The 23,673-nt window shown below is 35.9% G+C and overlaps 1 protein-coding gene across 4 annotated transcripts; it reads left to right on the top strand.

The window, feature by feature from the left end:
* Positions 1 to 1,266: 1,266 nt before the first annotated feature.
* Positions 1,267 to 22,721, top strand: LOC149791038 (uncharacterized). Of its 4 annotated transcripts, none has more exons than XM_089972944.1 (6): positions 1,267 to 1,517; positions 8,516 to 8,604; positions 10,069 to 10,123; positions 10,366 to 10,472; positions 16,266 to 16,331; positions 20,474 to 22,721. In XM_089972944.1, the coding sequence occupies exons 2-5, from the start codon at positions 8,565 to 8,567 to the stop codon at positions 16,322 to 16,324; spliced, it is 261 nt and encodes an 86-aa protein (XP_089829070.1). In that variant the 5' UTR covers positions 1,267 to 1,517; positions 8,516 to 8,564; the 3' UTR covers positions 16,325 to 16,331; positions 20,474 to 22,721. The 4 variants fall into 4 exon arrangements, 3 of the variants coding, with proteins under 3 accessions (XP_089829070.1, XP_089829068.1, XP_089829069.1); XM_089972942.1 differs by having other exon boundaries at positions 16,266 to 16,320; XM_089972943.1 differs by lacking the exon at positions 1,267 to 1,517 and having other exon boundaries at positions 7,592 to 8,604; positions 16,266 to 16,320.
* Positions 22,722 to 23,673: the final 952 nt, after the last annotated feature.

The raw sequence follows: 23,673 nt of genomic DNA on the forward strand, positions 1-23,673 counted from the left end.
AAAGTTGAATTGGATCTCAAGACATGCCGTTTTAATATGGATCTAACATATAAAGATGGATTAGTTCTCGAGAAATGCCGTTTTGATACGGATCGAACACAAAGTTGAATTGGATCTCAATTTATGCCGTTTTGATATGGATCTAACACATAAAGATGTGACAGTTCGTTAAAAAGCACCAAAATAAAAACATTCCTCCACATTAAATTGACATAGAGTTTATCTGACAATGTAGTCACGAATAACATTACGAAATAGAGATAAGTGTGAAACTGCACATTCTCTAGTTACATACCTAATAAGTTCTTGTATGTGTCTAGTGGTAATATTTTATGGGCTATTAGTAATGCACAATTCACCTAAGGTATGTGGTGGATGGTACTTGATTGTAAAGAAATTGGTGAACATTATGGTAATAGTGATGTCCCATTTCTTTCAGTTAAGCCATCATGCACCATTTAGCAGTGAGTATGCGAAATAATAACCTGTAATAAAAACAATTTTATACTGCTTTTTGTTCACTGACTTTAATGCAATGTACAGCAGTATGGAGTATGTATGTATTGGAAAATGAAATGGCACTAACATTTATGAATAATCCATCTATTGCAAGAAGAATTTGATTTTGAAAAAAAACTCACATAAACTGAATATGACGTGGGTTTTTTCACATACTGTTTGCAAACAAGATGGATTCTACTCAGCCTTGAACAAGCTAGACCTAACAACGTACGAAGGCCTGTCTTAGCCATAAGCAGCATTTTATGATAAAGCCAATAACACGATTTTCTGTGTATTTTGGTAATAATAATAATAATAATAATAATCCTGATATAATGCTAGTACCAAACATTATGATGTTTCCCAAAGCAAAGAGTCTGAAACAGGGGTCGACAACCTATGGCACGTCAAGAGGTTTTGTGTGGCACGCGAATGGCAGTCCAAAAACTCCAATTTAATAGTGTTACTCTCTTACTGGTGGCACACACTCGTTCATTTTGTAAATAATCCGTAACAAAGTGGCACGCTATATAAAAAAAGTTTGCGGACCCTTACGTGAAGTGCATTCTCCCACATTAGCGGAAATGCATTCCATAACTAGAATAGTTCTCATACTTGCAATTATATTTTATATTCATCCTATATATATATAGACATATAAGGTCTATTTAGAATAGATAGTTAATGGCAAATGGCAAGTACATTTCGTTATATATTGACTGGCGTTAAAAAACTGATGATACTCGACTATATTAAGTTTGGCGGCTTAATACTTAGAAAGGTACATGCGATAAAGTTGAGATGAAAAAAAGTAAAATGTAAACAAGCACATAAACCATTTTATTGACTGTGTTAAGGAATGTTTTCTTATTCTCTTTGTTTTTATCAGTACCGACCATAACTGTACTTCCAATAAGGGTAGTTTGATAGACATCGGGTAACAGGTATGCTTGTAATATCACAGTCAGTCAAGGGACCGGGTTGACAGGAAGAAAATAGCAGCATATTTTGGTGATGTATGCTTAGTCATAATAGAATATATCATTCTCTCTCTCTCTCTCTCTCTCTCTCTCTCTCTCTCTCTCTCTCTCTCTCTCTATATATATATATATATATATATATATATATATATATATATATATATATATATATATATATATATATATATATCGTTAAACAGATTGCTCCTAAACATTTAAATGACAGTTTTGTAAGTTCATATTATACAAGTTTAAACTTATTAAGTACTATACGCGATATTTGAGCCCATAAAGGGTTTTATACCCCTAATATTCACTCTATGCATACTATATTCATGACTGAACAACTATAGTGCCAATTTGTGTCAGGTACCTGTGAGTTGAACAATTTAATATAAAAGCTGCCCATTAAGCTTTACTAGGTTATTTTGAGACAGGAAATAATGAAATAGATACAAAAGAAGCCTCAGTTTACCGTTCCGGCCATGCCTCGTGTATATAGTATAGTACGGGGTTTAGGGGATAAAACAGTACAGCGTGACAAAGAAAAATACGGTCATTTACTGGATGTCACGAACAACGTGAATGATCGTTTACTGCCGGGTAGAAGCGGCCTCTAAAATTACCATTGGTCGTGTACACTACAAGTGCACTAGGACAGCACTATTACATCTCTCTCTCTCTCTCTCTCTCTCTCTCTCTCTCTCTCTCTCAAACCAATTGTTTTCTTATTAACCAAATTATCCATATTTAGGAGTGTTCTTTTTTTCACAGATATATTGGTGTCCGACATGCAAATGTGTAAGTTTTAATGATATTGAATATAAGAAACCAATAACGATGAAATTCATTATTCAGACCACATATGTATCAGTTTGTAGAATAGAGTATGTAAATGGTGGTTTATTGCTGTAAAACCGAGTTTCTGTGGCCAATAAAATATAGGTATGCAACAATTTAAGGAAAATTAAATTCATAAAGCTTCAAGTGCAACATGTTTATCTGGATTCCACCAAGAACATATCATTTAGGCATAATTATGAAACCACTATGAAGGATTCTCTAAACTGGTCCCACTGTAACCTGGCTTCTTCTTGCTGACAGACGGGCCAAACATTCTTGCTCCAGCTATTCAATTCTGTCAGTAATCAGACCCTAATATACTGGTCATCTGTATCACCATCATCATCCGTATTTCCTTCTAATGCAAGATTAAGTGACCTAACATGCATACTCAAATCACTTTACGACAACCAGAACATGTCCATAAAGGCTTTCCTTCCCCAAAAGAAAATCCTAAACAAATCAAACTCAAAGAAACAAACAAAATACAGAACAAAAGAAAGTACGATCACTAATGAAAGATGTTGTTAAGATCAACAGCCCTATCTTATGCAAAGAAAGCAGTGAGTAGCCGAATGCAGCGATGATTTTATGTATACACAAATGTTAATAAACTTTAAGTATGACCACATGACACAGTTCAAATATTAGTGTTTAAAATAGTTACATTATTGTACATCATTTTGGTTATAATAGCGCTTTACTGGCGCCACACAAACCCTTTTATAGATGGAGATGTAGCACGTTTTAACTCACCAGCGTCCATTTTCAAAATGGCGGTTCTAAGTGATACATTGCTGTAGTTTTACTATCCTCCCAAAAAATAACCTTGGACCAATTAAAAATGCCCACTGCATTCACCGATGATCAATTAGAAAGCACATTATATTCACAGATGTATTAAAATACGTGTTTATGAACAAGGTTTTCAATGGTTGAATGTCCAGACTGAAAACCAGCTCGTTCTTATTCCAATAATGTTTCCATTCCCGCTTATTTCAACCTGTAATGTAACAGCTGTGTAAATATTTTACCAGAAGGGATAATAAGCTTGTACGTCTGCAATTTTCAGTGTAACTGGGACCAGCATTGTAGTCCTCCTCTTTTAAATATATCACGGGGACCACCATTGTAGTTAACTTCTATTAAATATGTCACTGGGACCACCACTGTAGTTCACATCTACTAAGTATATCACTGTGACCATCAGTGTAGTTCACTTCTATTTAATGTGTCACTGGGACTAGCAATGCAGTTTACCTCTGTTAAATATATAACTGGGTCCACCATTTTAGTTCACCTCTATTAAATATGTCACTAGGACCACCGTTGTAGTTCATTTCTTAAATATTTCACTGGACTACTATTGTAGCCCACTTCCATTAAATATATCACTGGGACCAGCTTTATTTTTCACCTCTGTTAAGTATCTAACAGATTGACCATTACAATTGAAAATGGCCTGTTTATGGATCTGTGCTCGAGGGGAGTAAGCAACAATTCCACACAACCAGTTTAAAAAAAATAATAATAATACCATTTACTGTGCGGCAAAATATGTACAAATTTACAACGTCAGCAATTAAAGAAAAAAACGATTTCGTCAACTGGCCACCTATCAATGAAGACAATTTTATTGGTACGATGCACGACTGCATATAACAGTGTGCTTAGTCGTGAGGGAATATGGGCTCGTGTGTGCAGGGAAGGCGATGAGTGCCGTTTACCCGTGGACCTCGGTTCGAATCTCCGGAGAGTACGAATTTCAAATTCTCTAACCTGTATGATATTATTATTTGTATTAAAATATTAATTCTGCCTACTATTATCAAGTATTTTTCTATGTCAAGGGATATCACTTTCCTTTCTGTCTGGTGTATATTTATAATTCTCCCTCCCACTCTCTCTCACTCTTTCTATATATATATATATATATATATATATATATATATATATATATATATATATATATATATATATATATATATATATATATATATATATATATATACACACGAATCATATAACATTCAAGACAAATAAATTCAAACAATTATCTTCCGATCTGATATCAAAGGAAAATTGTATGGAAGTTAGATACGGTTCCTTGCTCTCTTTTTCCCATTTTCAAAATCGTCTCTTTACTCTTGGGCAAAATTGACTCTCAAGACTTTCAATACAGGTCCCTTGGACTTTGTTTATCGAGAAAAACTACTCTCTATTCTTTATCGTAGTCACGATTTCAGCTAGACTAACTTTTTGTGCGATGCAGAACATTTATAAAACACGATTTGGCATTGGAAGCTAACCCCTTATTTAGTTTAGGCATTCATGATTAGATGTATCAAACCGCCAAAAAATAATTTAAGACTTGCCCAGGTATGTCGGGCTTTAACAATAAACTGATTTCTGGAAAGTTTCATAGTATGACACGTATATCTACAAGTATGAAAGTTGCCTCTGCATCATTTCATTTCTTGCCATTTCCCCAACACTTAGAACCAAATTTACCTCACCTTGGCTGATCTGTGAGATGGTTATCAAACGGAATTCTTATTACAAATCAATCATGCACAAACCAGGAGCATTACAGCATATTATTCCAGCACAGGCACTAACCTTAACACTGTATCTAAACTTATACATCAACTTAACTGCCTATGAGGTTTGCTGACCCTGCAACTTTCACAGTTAAGTGTTGCGGTCACATCTTGCAAAATTCACAGTTATATATTTAAAATGCCATACTTTAACGCTGCTAGTTATGTGGGCGACGATTTAAACTCTTATCATACTCATAATCATGTCTAAATAAGAAGTAGAAATCGAGATGGGCGGCCGTTGACTGCAAACCGAAATGAAGTGACTATTAACATTTGGCTGTTACAGAACTAGATTGCAAGCTTGACAAAGTCACAAAAAATTCATGTTTGAATGCAGAAATAAAGAAAAAGAAAAAACCGATTCATACTAGGTAAACTTTTACTATCATCAGTATCGTTAGTGTGACCTGAAGGCTGTTTGATACGACCGTTATGTTGTGATGCTTAAGCTTAAATATGTTCTCGAAGGCTGTCGGATCCGATCGTTCTGTGATGATGCAAGTCCCTAAACAAAAACTGTTTGCTCTCAATCAGCTCAAAATATTTAAAGGACAATTAAGAAAAATCATTTAATTTTATTATGAAAACATTTATTATTTTAACCAAAATACGTATTTTGAAAGATTTTATTTAGGATATAAACGTGCAAAATATTAACGTCTTAAATTACTGTAAAATTGCCGAACTTCAAATCATCATTGTAATGCAATTAATTTTTCTAACCGCATTGGCACATACTGGAAAATAACCCAAGTACGTCGACGTTCTCTGCCTTCAAAACTGTATAATGGCAAGGCAACCTACATTATATTTAGTAGATATCTGGAACCATTTCTCTAGTTTATTTCACTCGTGGCTGCGTAATTCGTGACCATACAACGCTTCAATTTTCACTCGTGGATGCGTAATTCGTGACAATATAACGCTTTAATTTTACCTCGTGAAAAACAGCTTCATATATACTCAGATAAGGTAGATATGGTCCAATGTCAATATGACATCTAATAATGTGTAATAAGATAGGTGTTTTGACCGTCTAGCACTACGCATACTATAATGACAGTTATTGATGATTATGTTGTTGTTATGATAACTATGACAATAATATGATAGTTATTGTCTGTCGTTAAGTCATTGATTAATACAGCTTCAAATAAATTTTAAACTATGTCTTAAAATTAATAATAACGGCTAAACAGGTAATACACGTGTTTAGACTAAGTATACTCTTGATAATACAGGTGTAAAGGCTGTTACTGCTATGGTAATACAGGCGTGTAGACTGGTCCTGCTGCTGATGCGGAAAATTTTACTGAACTAAATCCACATTTCCTAGGAAATACACAAAACCATTCTTGTCTCCATAATGTTGCGGAAGCTGCACTAGTTGTGTGTTTTTACTTTAGCTGGGTACCACAAAAGGTTTTTGCATAACGATATAGCACGGTATTTTTGAACATACCGCGATACGTATAATGGTTTACCGAAAAATAAATTAGGGACATACAAGTCAATGTTCTTGGCTGGGGCCTGACACATTTGTAATCAAAGAAATTCCTTCTGTCAGTAGCAGGAAAATATCTTGTGTTAATTTACAGCGAAATAACTACATGATATATCCATTATATTATTTGGATAAAAAAATATCTTGAGATAAAGGAAACAAATATCCCAGCTGAAATAAATTCCTAGCCTCCCCATTTCGTAACAGAAGATGTATCTGATATGTGTATGTTAATATTTGTATAAACAGTTCTCTAAAATCTATAACTTAGGTGGGACGATTATGCTTACGATAAATATGACACCCTGTAGCTAAATGGGGACGATTAATCTTACAATATGGCTGACACCTTATGAAAGGCATCTTGCTGATATATGAGGGTTTTGATAAAAATTATGAAGTGATGACACTTAAGCCAACAATTCACCAGCTGCACTATTGCTATAATAGACAAGGAAACTTTGTGTGAGATGCCAACACCGGTACACTATATGTGTCAGAGAGAGAGAGAGAGAGAGAGAGAGAGAGAGAGAGAGAGAGAGAGTAAATATTAAAACACACATACTCAACAAACCAGAAAATATTTAGTGGACGAAAGAAATTGATTCATATTCAAACACCCAACCCACCAAGAAAATACACCATGTCTTCTCTTGAAAATCTTAGGATGAGTTATATCTTATAAAAGAATGCAGTAATTAACATATTCACATACGCTAATAAATGACTAAAAATAATTTCATTTATTTTAAATCCGAAATGTTTTCAAAACCTGCATTTGGCCCGAACATGTCTAACAACATCCAATTTGGCCATCAAATTGCCGTAAGTCCGACGTGTCAAACATGCTTAAAGTATCATAACTCTAATTATGGTGTAATATTTAACATTTATTGGTGACAAAACAACTGTATTTAACAAAATAATATTTTCTTGAGTTATGTTATCATAAAAAATGAAAACATGCTGTTAATATCATTAAGCTCATTACAAGAATACTAGGGAATTTCCGTACACTCCTTACTGACGTAAACTACCAACGTACCCGTACACTGAAAAAGTATTGAGGTGCATATCCGGTATTTTTTTTTACCGCGGTAGAACGTAATGCCGAAAATAACGCGCACCTCTTGCTTTATCTATGAGGCACACATGTCTACCCACTTCTCTCTGATCTTCAGTGATACTAATGTGTTCATAAGTTACTTTTGTTTTGCAATTTCATTGACCATATCTGCTTTCCTTCAACGCACATTGTCAAAAAGACAGGCGGTAAATTTCTCTCAATCTTGTAAATGGTATGTTTTTCTTTTAGTATTTGTTCATATTGAATAGAGTTAAAAGTATAGTTTGGTCCAAATATCGGACAACGAAATACTGTTACCAGTGCTAAGATTCATGCCAACAAATATGGCGAAAATGTAAAATTATTTTCTGTATCGGGTCTTTTTCTTGAAATGTTTTCTGATGTATATTAGTCTAAATATGTAAAATTCATTCTTTCCGATTAAGGATATTTTCCGACATACTCAAATGCATACTCACTATGGCGTTTATTATAACTTTAGTAGTACTACGGTGAAATATTCGAATTTGGATCTTTGTTTTATTATAAAAAAGATATTTTCATATAGGTAAGGCACCAGGCAATCGTAATTTATTTAAAAGTTAATGCCAATGTGAATTTGCTTGCTCTTCTCCACGTTAAATAACTGTCTCCACGTGAACGAGATTACACAGAAAGGGTATTACACAGAAATGTGTGTGGGGAAAATTACCCTATCAATAATTGACCATTAAATATAAGGTGAATGAGCTGTACAAATTCATCATGTTTGTACAGGTTCAAGATCATGGATGCCTCTATTCAAATAAAGAAAAAAAACGGATATATGGTTTGTTGAACAGTTTTCAGTATGGCACAATTTGTGAGATCACATCGGTTTTCCGCAACCAAAATCCTGTGTGAAGCAAATTTCTAATAACTTTCAAAGGTCTAAAAGAAACTTTCTGCTAACTGTATTGTTTTCTTTCATATGAGTTATTGCCAATATAGAAACTATACTACTTTTTATTTTCATTAGGAGACACGGGTGTCCAAGTGGTCTAAGGCGGTAGCCTCACATCACACCTATGTCCGTTTGGAATCTCATTTCGGCTTCGGCAAACGTGGGTACGTGAAAAGCTTTCCATTAGCTTCCCAAGGGTGGGTGGTTCTTCCCGGGTTGTATCTAGAAGTCTCAACTATATAATTTTATATTCAATCTGAACACTAGACTATACATATTTCATCCATGCAGACTATTGCGGTCCTTGCCATATCGTTTTTGTTTAAGGAATTTCTTGTACATTTTTTCTATCAAGATTGATTCCGTTTTTGTACTTCTATAGAAGAGGAATAACCTTTTGATTTTAAAACAGATTGCTGTCAAACCGTTTGTTTTACTGCTGTGGACAGCCATTTGTTCCAATTTTTTTAACCTTTGAATTTAGCGGTTTATTTCATTAAAAATTTTATTATCATCGACCAGCATTGTTACGTTGTCTGTTGATATGTTTTCCAGTATCTATTTTGAAGCACGGTGTATGACGTATGGTTACAAGCTATTGCATCACAAAAGAAAACGTTTCTATAAACGTTCAATCAAAGCGTAGATTACATAGATGCGTAACGGAAACCGGGTGTCCTGACAAAAACCAATCTTCCTCGGCTTCAGTGATAACGTTCTCTACCATTTCCGTCGCATGCTAGAAAAAGACATCATCTGTAAACAGTGGCCATTTTGAACTGTCCACGTGCCGGTAGTTGTTCATACATCATAATTAACTATTGGATATCACAACAATTTGATGACTTGTCAGCGCTGTTAGCAACAAAAACAATTCTTTGAGGCTATGGAAAACATAATTCAAAAGTTACAGGAATTAAATTTAAAATTAAAAATGCAGGTATTTTAATGAATATTTAATATTTCATCGAATTGTTATCTGCACCGCCACTATTTTATTATGAGGATTCATTCTTCGCATATCCAGCTGGTCATTTGGCCACCAAAATCTCACAAATTTGGCCACCAAAACCTAAAAAATTTGAAAACTATCACTAGTACTACACTTGAATCTCTTATTAAATGTCAAAGTTATTCAAATATTATTTTAAATAGACAAGGTTGTTTCGATTGCCCAAGAGTACATAGAGCTAAAATCCACGTTCTTTTTTTTTTTTTTTTTAGTATAATGATATAGCTATTCAGTCATTCCAAAGGCCTACTTTTCTATAGCAGGATGGGTTTTCTAAGGAAAATCAGACTTTTGCCCTCTGAAAGATTTCATCATATCTTATTTTAATTGAATAATCCGTAATTATATCAAATATTCTGAAACCTTGTCGCCTGGGACGATTTTCACCAGAAAACCTGCAACATGTAACACATCAGTGATACATTTTTTTTTCTGTAATAAAAATTACAGTTGGTTTATCGTACACCTAGTTACACCTAATTAGACTTAGTTACAGTTGTGTCATATTAGTTGAACAATACTTGGGAAAATGAATCATAATACATGTTGTACACATTTTAAACATATTTTTATGTCTGTCCTTTGAAGTCGCAAATTTTGAAACTTTCCATTTCAGTTGCAATGCCTTCAATAGAGGATTTCAGAGCTTTGTATCAAGACAAGTCAAGCAAGTGAGCAACCTGCAAGTATAATATTTATCAAACCTTTCTTTTAAAGAATTTTGTTTATGGTGCATTAAAAGTGTCAATGGAACCGATTTTAATGATGTAAATGTAAACATCATAACCTTCAATCATGCTTTTTTGGAAGCCTTTATTAACCCAAAGTTTTATTTTGTCTGTGAATGTTTAGAACTTACCTTTAATCGGCACCACATAACCATTATTGTACTGACTTGTCGTTTAACTTTCAGTCTCAGGGGCTCCGAGTGGCCGAGTGGTCTAAAGCGCTCATCGTTACGGGTCATTGCCATCTCACCTCTGTCTGCGTGGGTTCGAGCGTCGGGTTTGGCCAATGTGGGTATGTGAGAAAGCTTGCCAGTATCTTCTCTTGGGTCGGTGTTTTTCCAGGTTTTTTTTTTCCGGGTACTTCCTCCACCATTTACGCTTGCCGCCATGTACAGCCTATAACAACAACAACATTATCCAATCACTAATTCCTCTAAAATGCGCGTTTTACCGTGCCAACATACGGTACCTATTCAAATAGCCATGCAAATTGTTTTATGGACAAATGAAAACAATATTAAGCCCCTTTTCAAATAAATAGATGGTTAGGTTCATCATCATCTTTATTTCCTTCCATGGAAGATTACATGATATAAGAATAAATCATCTGAATACAATCAACACATATTAAAAAAAAAAAAAAGTTCTATATTGGAATACAAATTCTTACACAATATCAATCAACAAAGTGTTCGTCAACTCATAAGTTGCAAGTTTCAGTACCTTATTTACAGAAGATAGCTGCACACTGCATGACAAAGTATGCTGCATACAGGACGAATAGCTTGGAGTTTTCTTTGTCGATTACTCCTGATGGTAACCTTTTACCTAAAAGATATTGTAGTTGCAGCTCATCTTCTGCATTAAATAACGTAATGTGCAGGCTCAGGGGAAATTTATCAGTAAGGAAATCCCAGAAAGAATTTCGAAAGTTCGACATATAAGGACAACTAACACAACAATGAAGTATCAAGTCTGTATAAACATTCCCACATCTAATACACATATCAAGCTGTGTTTGTGGAACAGCAGCCCATAGTTTAGCTACATATGTAAATACCTTAGTGTGTTGTCTAGTTTTAGCCGACTGCCACACTGAGGCAGGTCGTAAGTATTCGTGTATCGAAGAGAATCTATCAAAATCTGCTTGATTAGACATACGAACTCTCCAGAGGCTATTTTCAAGACCAACAATTTTTGACCTTACAATTTCTTTCCAATTATGTTTATCTGGAATTTCAGAATGATGTAAATAATCAGTTAGATACCCGAGCAAGTCAAACTTCTTTGAGGTATAATATAAATTTGAAATTAACCCTGAGCTTGACATGCATCCGCTCAGAATGAAGTGAAATAACGCAACGTTAAACACGTTTAGTATGTACATGGTTAGGCATCAAACACAATCTGTGTAAAAACATCAATTTTCTTCTATCAATTTCGGACTGCGCTGATGTCCATCCTAGCATTCCCAGGGCAATGTCTGATCTTGTATGTATTGGAAAACCTTGTAAATGTTTGGCAAAATACCTCAGAGTTTTATCCAATAAAGCGAGGTCACTTTTTGAAATGTTACACCATAATTCACTTCCATAAAACATTGAAGGGAAAATTACCTTTTTAATTACATTTGCAGCAACCAAAGGATTTAAACCATTCGGTTTAATGCTAATACCAAACAGACCGTGAAAAGATTTTTTTCCCTTTCTTGCATGCATCGAGTATTGCGTCATGCGACGTCAGCTTTGAGTTAATCCGGTGACCCAGGTGTGTTGCCGAATCGGTAACCGGCAAACATGACGGGCCAAGATACCATTTCATATTGATAAAATTCTTGTATTGGGGTCCGAAAATGATAATGTATGACTTTGTAACACTAAGCTCGAATCGCCACTTATTACTGTAGTCGTATGCTATATCTAACAGCTTTTGTAGATTGCTAGGATATATAGCCAAAAGTGAAATATCATCAGCTAGGGTTGGATTTCCCACAGCTAAGGATCCAATCTTTGCTCCAAATCCACTATTTTCTAACTGTAGCAGCAAGTCATTTATAAATATTGTGTACATCAAGGTTGACAAAACACCCCCTTGTCTCACTCCTTGGCCAATTGAGAACCAATCTGAAAATTGCCCATTTACAAGAACTTTACTCTGTAAATTTGTATACATGTTAAAAAATATCAAAAGGGATTTACCCGTAATTCCCAACGTGAATAATTTAAAAAGCAGTCCTTCGTGCCACACCGTATCAAATGCCTTTTTTGTATCAAGAAAAGCAGCAAAAACCCGTGAACCCATGTTTACATTATATTGTACTGATTGCAACAGCACAAAACTCGCTGTTGTGCAGCCTAAACCTTTTTGGTAACCATGTTGTTGTGAACTGGGTATACTAGAATTAGTATCTTTGAGCCAAGTTACCAAACGTTCATGAATAATTTTCTCAAAGGTTTTGTAGATAACAGGCAGTAAAGTAACAGGCCTGTAACTTTCGAGGGAGTTCTTTGATTTTCTGTTACCTTTGTACAGTGGTATTACTAACCCTTTTTTGCAATCTACAGGTATGTAAGATTGATCAATCATCCGAGTAAAACAAATTGTCATACACTCGATGAGGTAGTCGCTGCCATAGATCAAATGTTCATTGCAAATTTGATCATGGCCCGATGCTTTTGATTTCTTTAGACCTTTAATGATTTCTCTTACTTCATTTAAACTGATACTGGTCTGTAAGGCCTCGATATGGCTTACTTCGTCCTGTAGACCCCGATTTAATTCTCTCTCTATAAATTCATAAAAGTTTCCGTCAAAACTATGGTTTAAATTCGGCGTGTGAATGTCCTCATAGTATCTAGCAAAGCCATTTGCGATGGAATCATCATCACGGACACAAACTCCATCAGTTGATAGTTCCTGACAAAAATTTGTATTGTTCCCTCTCTTAATGTTGATCATTTTCCAAAAGTGTCTTACATCGCATTCATGTGCTTTTTCAATTTCTTCATACACCTCCCCCATATATTTTTCCACAGCCAGTTTTTGAACGTTTCTAAAGTCTCTCTTCTTATCTTTATATTCTCTGTAAGAATTAAATTGACTACCCCTCGGTCTTCCCTCATTTATCCAAGTATATCTAGCTTGTCTTTGAAGTTTATGTGCTTCTTTGAGTTCATTTGACCAGTATGGTTTGGCATGATAATTGAATTTAGACTTTGGAAGCGCGATGTCGCTTGACTGCTGTATTGCATTAACAATGTGCTGGTAAAAGCTATCAACATTGTGCGAAATAGTATCTATATCTAAAGTTTTCAGGCGAAGGTCCAGCTCAGATTGATAGTTTTTCAAGATATCAGCGTTTAATTTATTCCAGGCTATGTTGTTTCTCTTCATAGACTGTCTGAAGTCTCTCCCACAGGTCACTGCACGAAGGGAAGTAAGGATAGGGAGGTGGTCAGATATCGCGTGCTCTTCGTGATCTGAAACAATGTGCACACTTCGTAATCTACCTATGCATTGATCCGACAGTACAAAATGATCAATCATCGTTCTTGCTGGGGTGAACGTATAGCGGGAACCAGTGCATATTATTAAATGTCCAGCACTCACTAGATTATTATATCGCAAGAACTCATGAAATACTCTATCTTTGTAATCTCTGAAAGTGGCTGGTTCAGCTACTGCATTGAAATCACCAGTAAAATACACGTCCCCCAGCTGTGAGTACTGATCATAGAGATTTTGAATCAACTCAATTTGCGCTTTGTAACAATCTATGCCATATAATAGGGTCGGCATATATACACAAAAAATATATACATTTTGCATATCGGGAAATTTGAATTCTATGCCAACAACTCTGTCACTATTAACTTCATCTATAAAGTTAGCATATCTCATGAGAGAAGTTTTGCAGAAGATTGCAACTCCTCCTTTACCACATTTTATTAACATACAAATAGAGGAAATATCCTCTGCCTTAGCAGTGCATTTATAATCAGAACGAATAGTATCGCAAAATGGAAGTATGTGCTGTAATAGTTTATGTTCAGTTACGCAAGCTACGTCAACATTATATCTATCCAGCATTGCCGTAAAGCTAAGAGCAGAGGACATAATTCCTCTAACATTCCAGGTCAGTATATTAAGATTCATATTAACTTGCAATATAGGCATATTAATACTTATGCATCGTGAAAGCAGGACTAAAATGACAAAGATGACAAAACACATTAACTTACGACAGAGCATAATGGCAAATTTATGAACAATTAACTGTCACCCTAGTCACAGAATATCGCATCCTGCACCTTCATTTGCCTCCTGATCGCGATTGCTAAACCTGTCTCGCCAAGATTGATTCCCATACCACCTTCTTACATAAACACCTTTTGGCCATGTTACATCATTTTCAACAGTGTCGCAGTCTGAATTATATACAGTCAGCTTGGCCGATAGACAATTACGTCTACTGTGGATAAACTTTATGGATAACGGATCTATATCGTATTCTTTCAAGAATTTACCGAGGCCTTCAGCAGTAGATTTGACGCCAATGCCACCCACATAAAAGCGCCTTGTTCTACGTCTAACTACACCTTCAAATACAACATTCTCATTTTTGTCATCAACATCCTCATGTCCAACAATACTCTCTGAACCTATTTCTAAACCTGATTTACCAAATGATCTAGGTCTTTCTACCTGACCCCCAATAACGGTAGGTATCTTGCTAGGAGGGGTTTTCAAGTCTATACCTTTCACATTACTGTTGCTAGTAATCGGATGCCTAGCGTTCTCTATCCTGGTCGAAGTCGAAGTTAACAGTTTATTTTGATTCTGAATGGGTGTGCGTACAACATTTGTCACATCAGGATGAACACTGGCTTTATAAATCTGTGGGATATTTCCATCGAAGGGGGCGATATGTCTTCTAACAAAAGTCTGTGAAATTATATCCGAACTTTTTGAAACCAGAGTTTGCAGAGCACTGACCCCACTCTTTTCCATAGTTGGTTGGGCCGTTACACCGGTTCGTGACTCCACTGCCGTTGTACCTGGTGTAGAGTCGTCAGCCTCAACCAACACGGGAGACAAACAGTTGGACACTGCAGTTCTGTTCTGAGATTCACTTGATAGGCGGCAGTGTGTATCGCAACCAGTTTTGTTAGAGTCGATCAAGACGGAAGATGAACAGTTAGACACATGAATCTTGTTCTGAGCAGCAACTGATGGAGAGCTATCACCACATCCATTGGGACTACATGATAGGTTACTTACAGCTGGACTGTTCGTGCGAACGACATCTGCATAAGACATGGGTTTACTCAAAGATTTCATCAGCTTAACTCTAAGTTGCTCGGTGATGGTGTGGAGAGTTTCATTTTCTTTCATCAACACGCTTTGAGTAGTCTTCAGTGACGTAATCTCATTACGGAGCAGTTCTATTGTTTGAGATTGTGCCTGTACCTTATTATTTACATCAGCACGGAATGCATTAAGGTCATTCATATTCACCAATGTGATTTGGGTTGCCTTCAGAGATATAATCTCTTCTCTGAGTGAAACAACAGTTTGTTGAAGATGACCGCAATCACTCTTGATTTCCGCTAGCGAGAGTCTTGCTGAATTAATCACTTGTTCTGCTTGCCCTGAGCTATGTTCATCGTCATGTTCACAATGTTCAGCTTGTACATTAGGGTTTGATTTCTTCTTGCTAAAAATAGAATCGATCTCGCAAGGATCCCCTTTTATAAATATAGCTAAAGAATAACAATCCCTTGCATATTTTATTAAACTACTTACACCATTTCTGTTTTTTCTAACAACCAAATATCCAGATGGACAGCCAGGAAAACCTCGTGCTCTACTAAATAAAACTGACCTGTACCAGGTTACAATATCTTCACTGTCGTGTGAAACCTCTAGCAATTTCTCAATATACATGTCTCTGGGTAGATTATCTAGTTCCTGATCAAGTCTTCTAATATAGTCCTGATTGAATCATAATACATGTTGTACACATTTTAAACATATTTTTATGTCTGTCCTTTGCAGTCGCAAATTTTGAAACTTTCCATTTCAGTTGCAATGCCTTCAATAGAGGATTTCAGAGCTTTGTATCAAGACAAGTCAAGCAAGTGAGCAACCTGCAAGTATAATATTTATCAAACCTTTCTTTTAAAGAATTTTGTTTATGGTGCATTAAAAGTGTCAATGGAACCGATTTTAATGATGTAAATGTAAACATCATAACCTTCAATCATGCTTTTTTGGAAGCCTTTATTAACCCAAAGTTTTATTTTGTCTGTGAATGTTTAGAACTTACCTTTAATCGGCACCACATAACCATTATTGTACTGACTTGTCGTTTAACTTTCAGTCTCAGGGGCTCCGAGTGGCCGAGTGGTCTAAAGCGCTCATCGTTACGGGTCATTGCCATCTCACCTCTGTCTGCGTGGGTTCGAGCGTCGGGTTTGGCCAACGTGGGTATGTGAGAAAGCTTGCCAGTATCTTCTCTTGGGTCGGTGTTTTTCCAGGTTTTTTTTTTCCGGGTACTTCCTCCACCATTTACGCTTGCCGCCATGTGCAGCCTATAACAACAACAACATTATCCAATCACTAATTCCTCTAAAATGCGCGTTTTACCGTGCCAACATACGGTACCTATTCAAATAGCCATGCAAATTGTTTTATGGACAAATGAAAACAATATTAAGCCCCTTTTCAAATAAATATATGGTTAGGTTCGCTTGTGTGGAGTTAACACCATTTCCGAGCACATGTTAGGATATACATGGCGGTCCATACATTTGTAAGAGACAGAACTCGGGAAGACCCTTGTAAAAGCTACCGACACAAAGGAAGTTAATGGGACGCTTTCTTATGTACCCATATTGGTTGAACCAAAGCTTGTAATCATGCAGGCATAGGTGAAATGTGTGAGCGAGTTATTGACAGACCACTCGGCCACTCTGCGCCACTAAAATAGACGAACTAATCCCAGACATTGGCGAGTTTGTTTGGGAGTACGTGTATTAACTTGTCCTCAACCACTTAATTGGTTACTTATGATTTGTAAACAAAATCGCAGTCCTTATTAAGTACTGCTGATAGAACGTTTCAAGTGTTTATATTTCGAGTCACAATATAATTAATAAAAGTCAGAAATATGCATCCGTTATTACGTAAAAGCTCAACAGCTCACTGTATAAATTCTGTTAAATGGCAGAACCAGTCTCGAAATGGAAGAGGATAAAGAAAGAGCACACATGGGTTTGGAATGAAATGTTTGGCTGATATTAAAACCTTAAAAATGTTAGTAAAATGAATTTTACGAGAGCTTACCCTATTTGTAATTGAAATAATAATGTTGACAATGTTTTATTAATGGAATTTGTGTTCGTTTATCGACTTGACTTTGGAATGTTCACTACTGACATTTTCGTCCCATTTTCTGGTGCGGAACTGAGATCGTGTTTCAAACACATGTTGATGAAAATGTAGCAAGACATATGGTTTACTCCACACCTAAATTTGCATCAGGGATGGGATCATACTGTGATATATATATATATATATATATATATATATATATATATATATATATATATATATATATATATATATATATATATATATATATATGATAATGATCATTTCGAAATTTAAAGTTTATGAAATTTTAATGCATCATGGAGTTACTATGGGAAATGAATATGTACCGTATGTCCCGTAATTACATCCTTTATTCGGAGCTGTCACTTTGCTGATTGTAGTAGTTTGCCCAGTCTTGTTGAAATCGTCTCACTTAATCGTCTGGCAATTTTAAGCAAAGAGAACGGATTATTAATTTGGAATTTTGTCATTAGCAGGTAGTGAAGATTATGGTTATACATCTGAATTCGTTGGATTAGGCCATTTTGAAACGTATACATTGTTTAAACTCGCAGACGTTGGGGAATAATCCAACTATTTGATAAGCGGTTTAATGTTATACTTATCTGTTTAAAAAGGGATTCAGTTAGAGAGAGATGATTCGAATTATTTTGGCAGGCTGGGTAAATACACGTTTCAGAGGGATTACTTACAGCACACCCGCCCACTTCCAGCTAATACATACCACTAATTGTCTGTTTGTCTGTATATATGTATGTGTGTGTGATTTTGATTTTTAATGTAGCTTCAACAATTGTTCAGACATATCGCTAAAATGTCTGCACTGTGTCAGTTTAAAGTGATGTCTAGCATGATGTCCCACCCAGTCACATTATCCTGACACCAGGTCGACCAGTCCTAACATTAACCTTAAAGGGGCCCCGAGTGGCCGAGTGCTCTAAAGCACTCTCCGTCACGGATCACTGCCATCTCACCTCTGTCTGCGTGGGTTCGAGTCTCGGGCTCGGTCAATGTGGATATGTGAGAAAGCTTGTCAGTAGCTTCTCGTGGGTCGGTGTTTTTTTCCGGGGTTTTCCCGGGTTCTTCGTCCACCATTTATACTGGCCGCCATGTGTAGCCTATCTTGTGCTGAAAATGGCGTTAAACCCTATAACAACAACAACACCAACAACATTAGCCTTAATACAAGTGAGGCAGCTGTTAGTACCATTTTTGTAATCTTTGGTATGACTCTTCCGGGGATTGAACTCACGACCTGTCGCATCCGAGGCGGACGCTCTAGCCACTAGGCTACCGGAGCTGTACTGTGCATGTATGTATGTATGTATGTATGTATGTATGTATGTTATTTTTATTGGATGACTTGACAATTGTAAACAACTGTTTTTCAAAAGTTTCTTTACAGCAATGTCATATCAAACAAAACATACGCATGACAAGACCACAAAAATAAGACAACAATGACATGAAAAGGAGGCAGTAACAAAAAAGCAAAATATTCGTTGACCTTAATATATATTTATATTATAGATATACGAATATCTAACTATATCGGTATAGCTTTTGCTTACATATTTCAAAATACACAAGCATATGGGAAGACAATCGGACATTTGTTTTTCCAGGGAGGCTGGCGGCTGGTGTTTCTTTCCAGCTCGAGACATAACTTCTTTGCCGTATTGTTCTATGGTCCTGCATTCTACGTTAACAGTCGCAATCAGTTGTATTATCTCTTCTTCCAACCAGTTTGGAAATGTAAATTCTGTTTACATAAAATGCTGGATGCGCTTACTTATAAATATACACATTAGCTTAATTGCCTTTCTGTTTGTGCCTTACAGCTAGTTTTGGGGTCAAATGTAAAACTTCATTCGTGGAATCTATTGACTGTCTAAGCAACAAAGTATGAGACCGTGTCACGTGTATTTAGCTTGCAGAGTATTTTCCTTAATTTTTGAACTTACAGTTTTGTAATCTCACTTTTCATTTTTGTTTCATCACAAATGTGCTTTGAGAACTGCGAGATGGTTTAAATCGCCCTCAGCTCCTTATTGTTTTAATCATTGGTTGTCTGGGAGCTTTACTCCTACTGTCACAACTGCTGATGTAAGCACTTATTTATTAAAACTTCCATTTGGATGCTAGCTATGGGGTCCTTGCTGTTTAAACAAGGTATAATTTTCAGAATCATTTTGCCCGTAAAGCTTCTGGTCGTCTATGAACAGCAGCTGATCGCGTTCTTCCAGAGTTGTTATCCTACCTTCAGCTGTACAAGTACTCCTGCTAATGAAGTGGCTTATCATTTGTAATTTTACTAATTATTGTTTTGGTGATGATTCCTTTAATCACCACCACCACCACCTTCATCCCAGCATCATCAGCATCTGTATTTTATGTTGGGGCAGGTACCACGCTTCTCTTTAATTTAGCTATATTTTATGTTGGGGCAGGTACCATATTTCTCTTTAATTTAGCTGTATTTTAGGTTGGGGCAGGTATCATGTTTCTCTTTAATTTAGCTGTATTTTATGTTGGGGCAGGTATCATGTTTCTCTTTAATTTAGCTGTATTTTATGTTGGGGCAGGTACCATGTTTCTCTTTAATTTAGCTGTATTTTATGTTGGGGCAGGTACCATGTACTTCAGATATTGCATGATAACCTAGGTCTTTATTATCCTTTCACATACGGACTGTATCATGTACAAAACAGGGACAATTTAGCTACTTGATGCAATTTGATTCGTTGTTAATTAATACGGCTCATATGTCACCACTTTGTCTATGCACCTCTACCACAATATAATTTGACTCCAGCATTTTCCTTACAGTACTTTTCTTGCGTGAAGTTGTGTAAACAAGGTGCCTAACTGTGTCTATGACCTCGTTTTATACAGATGCGGATCCAGACCAACCATAACCGATGTAGGAGCCGTCAAACCAAGGGACAGGACGCGTCACTTGTACCACCGGCCTGAGCCCCAAAGCCGTTCTCGATCTCTGGTCTTAAAACACAGGCAGAATCACGGAGCTTTCAATAAAACATTTCAAATGATGAATATATACAGTACTTGTAAAATCGACATGGAAAAGGGCGACTCTGTTGGTTAATATTTACATCATTACTTTGATAACGTCATACAGGGACCAGTTTTTATGGTAATGGATTTCAACTGAATGAATAAAATCAGTGTTCATGTGATTTACAAAATATATTTTAGGTTTCAAAGATATTGTAATGATTATCATTTGTAAGTTTTCATTACTAGACATTACTTTACTGATATATATTCAGGGGCAAAGAATGCGCAACATAGATTGCAAACCACGAACTGGGGATTATTGCATTTTTGCCTGGAACAACGGGATCACTGCAGAAGCAGCACTGTTTATAATACTGAGTGTACGATAAAGCAGGACTTTCTATAACAGTGAGTGTATGTTAAAGCTGGACTTTGTATACCAGTGAGAGGATGGCAAAACAGGACTGTATATAACAGCGAGAGGATTATAAAGCAGGACCTTTTTTTTAATATTGAATGTATGATACGGCAGGAGTTTCTATAGCAACTAGTGGATGATAAAGCCGGACTTTCTATTACGCTAAATATGGAGAACATGACGGAATTAAATAAGGAAATAAATATTGCAACTCATAAGATTATTATTTTCGATCTATACCGTTTTTCCTCTGTTGAACGTACTCTCTAAATCATTGAGACTATGATGAAGCAGGACTTTTTATAACAGCGAGAGTATGATAAAGAAGGACTTTTTATAACAGCGAGAGGATGACGAAGCAGGACTTTCTATAACAGTGAGAGTATGATAAAGCAGGACTTTCTATAACAGTGAGAGTATGATAAAGCAGGACTTTCTATAACTGAGAGGATGATGAAGCAGGACTTGCTGTACTAATGAATGTATGATAAAGGAGTTTTTTTTAAATATTTTATAACATTCAGTGGATTATAAAGTAGGACTTTCTATAACACTGAACATAACAAAATTGACAGAATTAAATAAGAAAATAAGTGTATTCAGCTAACTTTGATCATTATGTCTGATCTAGACGGTTGTTTGCAGCAAAAATAAACAAAATATAAGATATAATTTCACGTCGTACTATGCACGCATACATTTCGCAAATGGGTCATACAATTTATATTTTTTCCGAATAATAAGTTGAATATAAATATTGATATCTCAAGACTTCCCTGACTGCTGCATTCCATGATTTTCAAGTAATTACAAAAAATGTGAAATAGCAAATATTTCATCTTTCTTTCCAATCAACTCTCAATTGGCCCATCAGTAAAGGTCGTTACCCCATCTCAACAAGATCGTTACGCCGTCTCATCAACACAATATGACAAGTAAAAATCAAATACGTTTCTTTATAAATTTAAGAATGGTTTGAAAATTTAAATTTAAATTGTCTGAAAATGTTGACGTATGTTGCATTGTGGTATTGGACTAGTATCAGACCATCAGTAAATTTACATACGATACACTCTGAGAGTTATCTGTGGTACTGGTACATAAAACCTAAAGGCACATACAAACTTTCAGCGTGGCTATTCTTATTTAATCATTATTCCTCCAATTTGGCGAGCAACGATATACGTCATCATTCTAAGCATATTTGTGTATGAGGTCAGTTATGTATAAACCCGCGGAACACAACCGATAGATTATGGCGTGACAACCAGGTGAGTAAAACTGTAATATTGAAAACAAAATGGGACACACTAACTTGTGAGATTTTGAAATGCACCGTGCTTGCAAAAGCCCATTCGGTGTGTTTTGGAGTAGCATGGTATGAGTTGTTGTTGAACTGTAGACAAATATAACAAGTATGTCTTATAAATTTGGTTGCGGGGATTTTATTTCACTTGTAATTTGAAACAAGCAACACAAATTTTAGATATATACGTCAGCTTTCTATTATTTGTGCATCATGTTACCGTCTGCAGAATGTGATTAGTTTGTTTTTGCGTGTAGGGTACAAATATCAATTGGTAGGTATTTTGGCTTAGTTATTTTTGAGATATATGTATTATTATCACTGTCAAATTTATGTGTTTGTTTTAATAGTTTCGTGTTGAAATTAAATGATTTATAACATTACTGAACACATTTTCACATATCGTTACAGTTTTCTATTTACTATGGTCATATTGTTAAAAAAAAAATCATTGATAATTTCAACTCTTGCAAAAATGTCCCTTTTAATGAGTTGAATTGTGTCAGTCCAGACCGCTCATGTGGCCTAGAAGTTAGAGCGTCCTTCTAGGATTCGGGAGGTCGCGGGTTCGAACACGGCAGAGTCATAGCAAATACTTAAAAATAAAAGGTACTAATGGCTGTCTTGCTAGGCGATCAGCATTAAGAGGTTAATGTTAGGACTGGTCGGTGTATTGTCAGGGTAACATGACTGGGTGGGACATCATGATACATGTCTGCCGAATAATGCCACAGTGCTAGACATCGCTACGAACTGCCACACTGCAGACATTGTAGCGACATGACTGAAAAATTGTTAAAGCTACTTTAAAAATCCATATTATATTGGGAGCGAATGAGTATTACTTTGTTATTATTGACAGTAAGGGGACATTTGTGACACCATTGTTGAGTCAGATTACGTTTTTCCTGCCAGGAAAGGAACATTTGGTAGGACCATGCGAGAGTATAATTATATTATTGTTAACAGCAAGGGGACATTTAATAGGACCATGAGAGTGCAACCATTATATATTTTACAGTATGAGATCATTTGCTGGGTTCATGCAATAATCAAGTAATGTTTTATCGTCAGTAATAAGAAGCATTTGTTGGGACCATGAGAGATAATAGCAATGTTATATCTTAACAGTGTAATGGTGAAAACTTTTGTAGATAATTTCGCAGCACATTCTGTCGTTTTCAGCGTGACACGTAACCATTAAGACTGATGTATGGGCTAGGCTCGCAATACATTTCTTCCTTCAAAAGTTGGAATATGCACTGTTCGGAGCGTGATTTTAATTTTAAATAGGACCCACATGGAAAACGGTCCAAAAGATATGTCAGTGTATGGATAAGTGTAGGAAAT

This window comes from Sinohyriopsis cumingii, chromosome 10, assembly GCF_028554795.1.
Source record: "Sinohyriopsis cumingii isolate HCF-2022 chromosome 10, ASM2855479v2, whole genome shotgun sequence".
Classification (NCBI taxonomy): Eukaryota; Metazoa; Mollusca; class Bivalvia; order Unionida; family Unionidae; genus Sinohyriopsis; species Sinohyriopsis cumingii.

Coding starts and splice junctions, on each gene's coding strand:
- LOC149791038 (XM_089972942.1), top strand. CDS start 8,565: ATGTCCGTTTGGAATCTCATTTCGGCTTCGGCAAACGTGG. Junction 8,605..10,068: donor TTCGGCTTCGGCAAACGTGG/GTACGTGAAAAG, acceptor TTTCCATTTCAG/TTGCAATGCCTTCAATAGAG. Junction 16,321..20,473: donor TATCAAGACAAGTCAAGCAA/GTGAGCAACCTG, acceptor CGTTTTATACAG/ATGCGGATCCAGACCAACCA.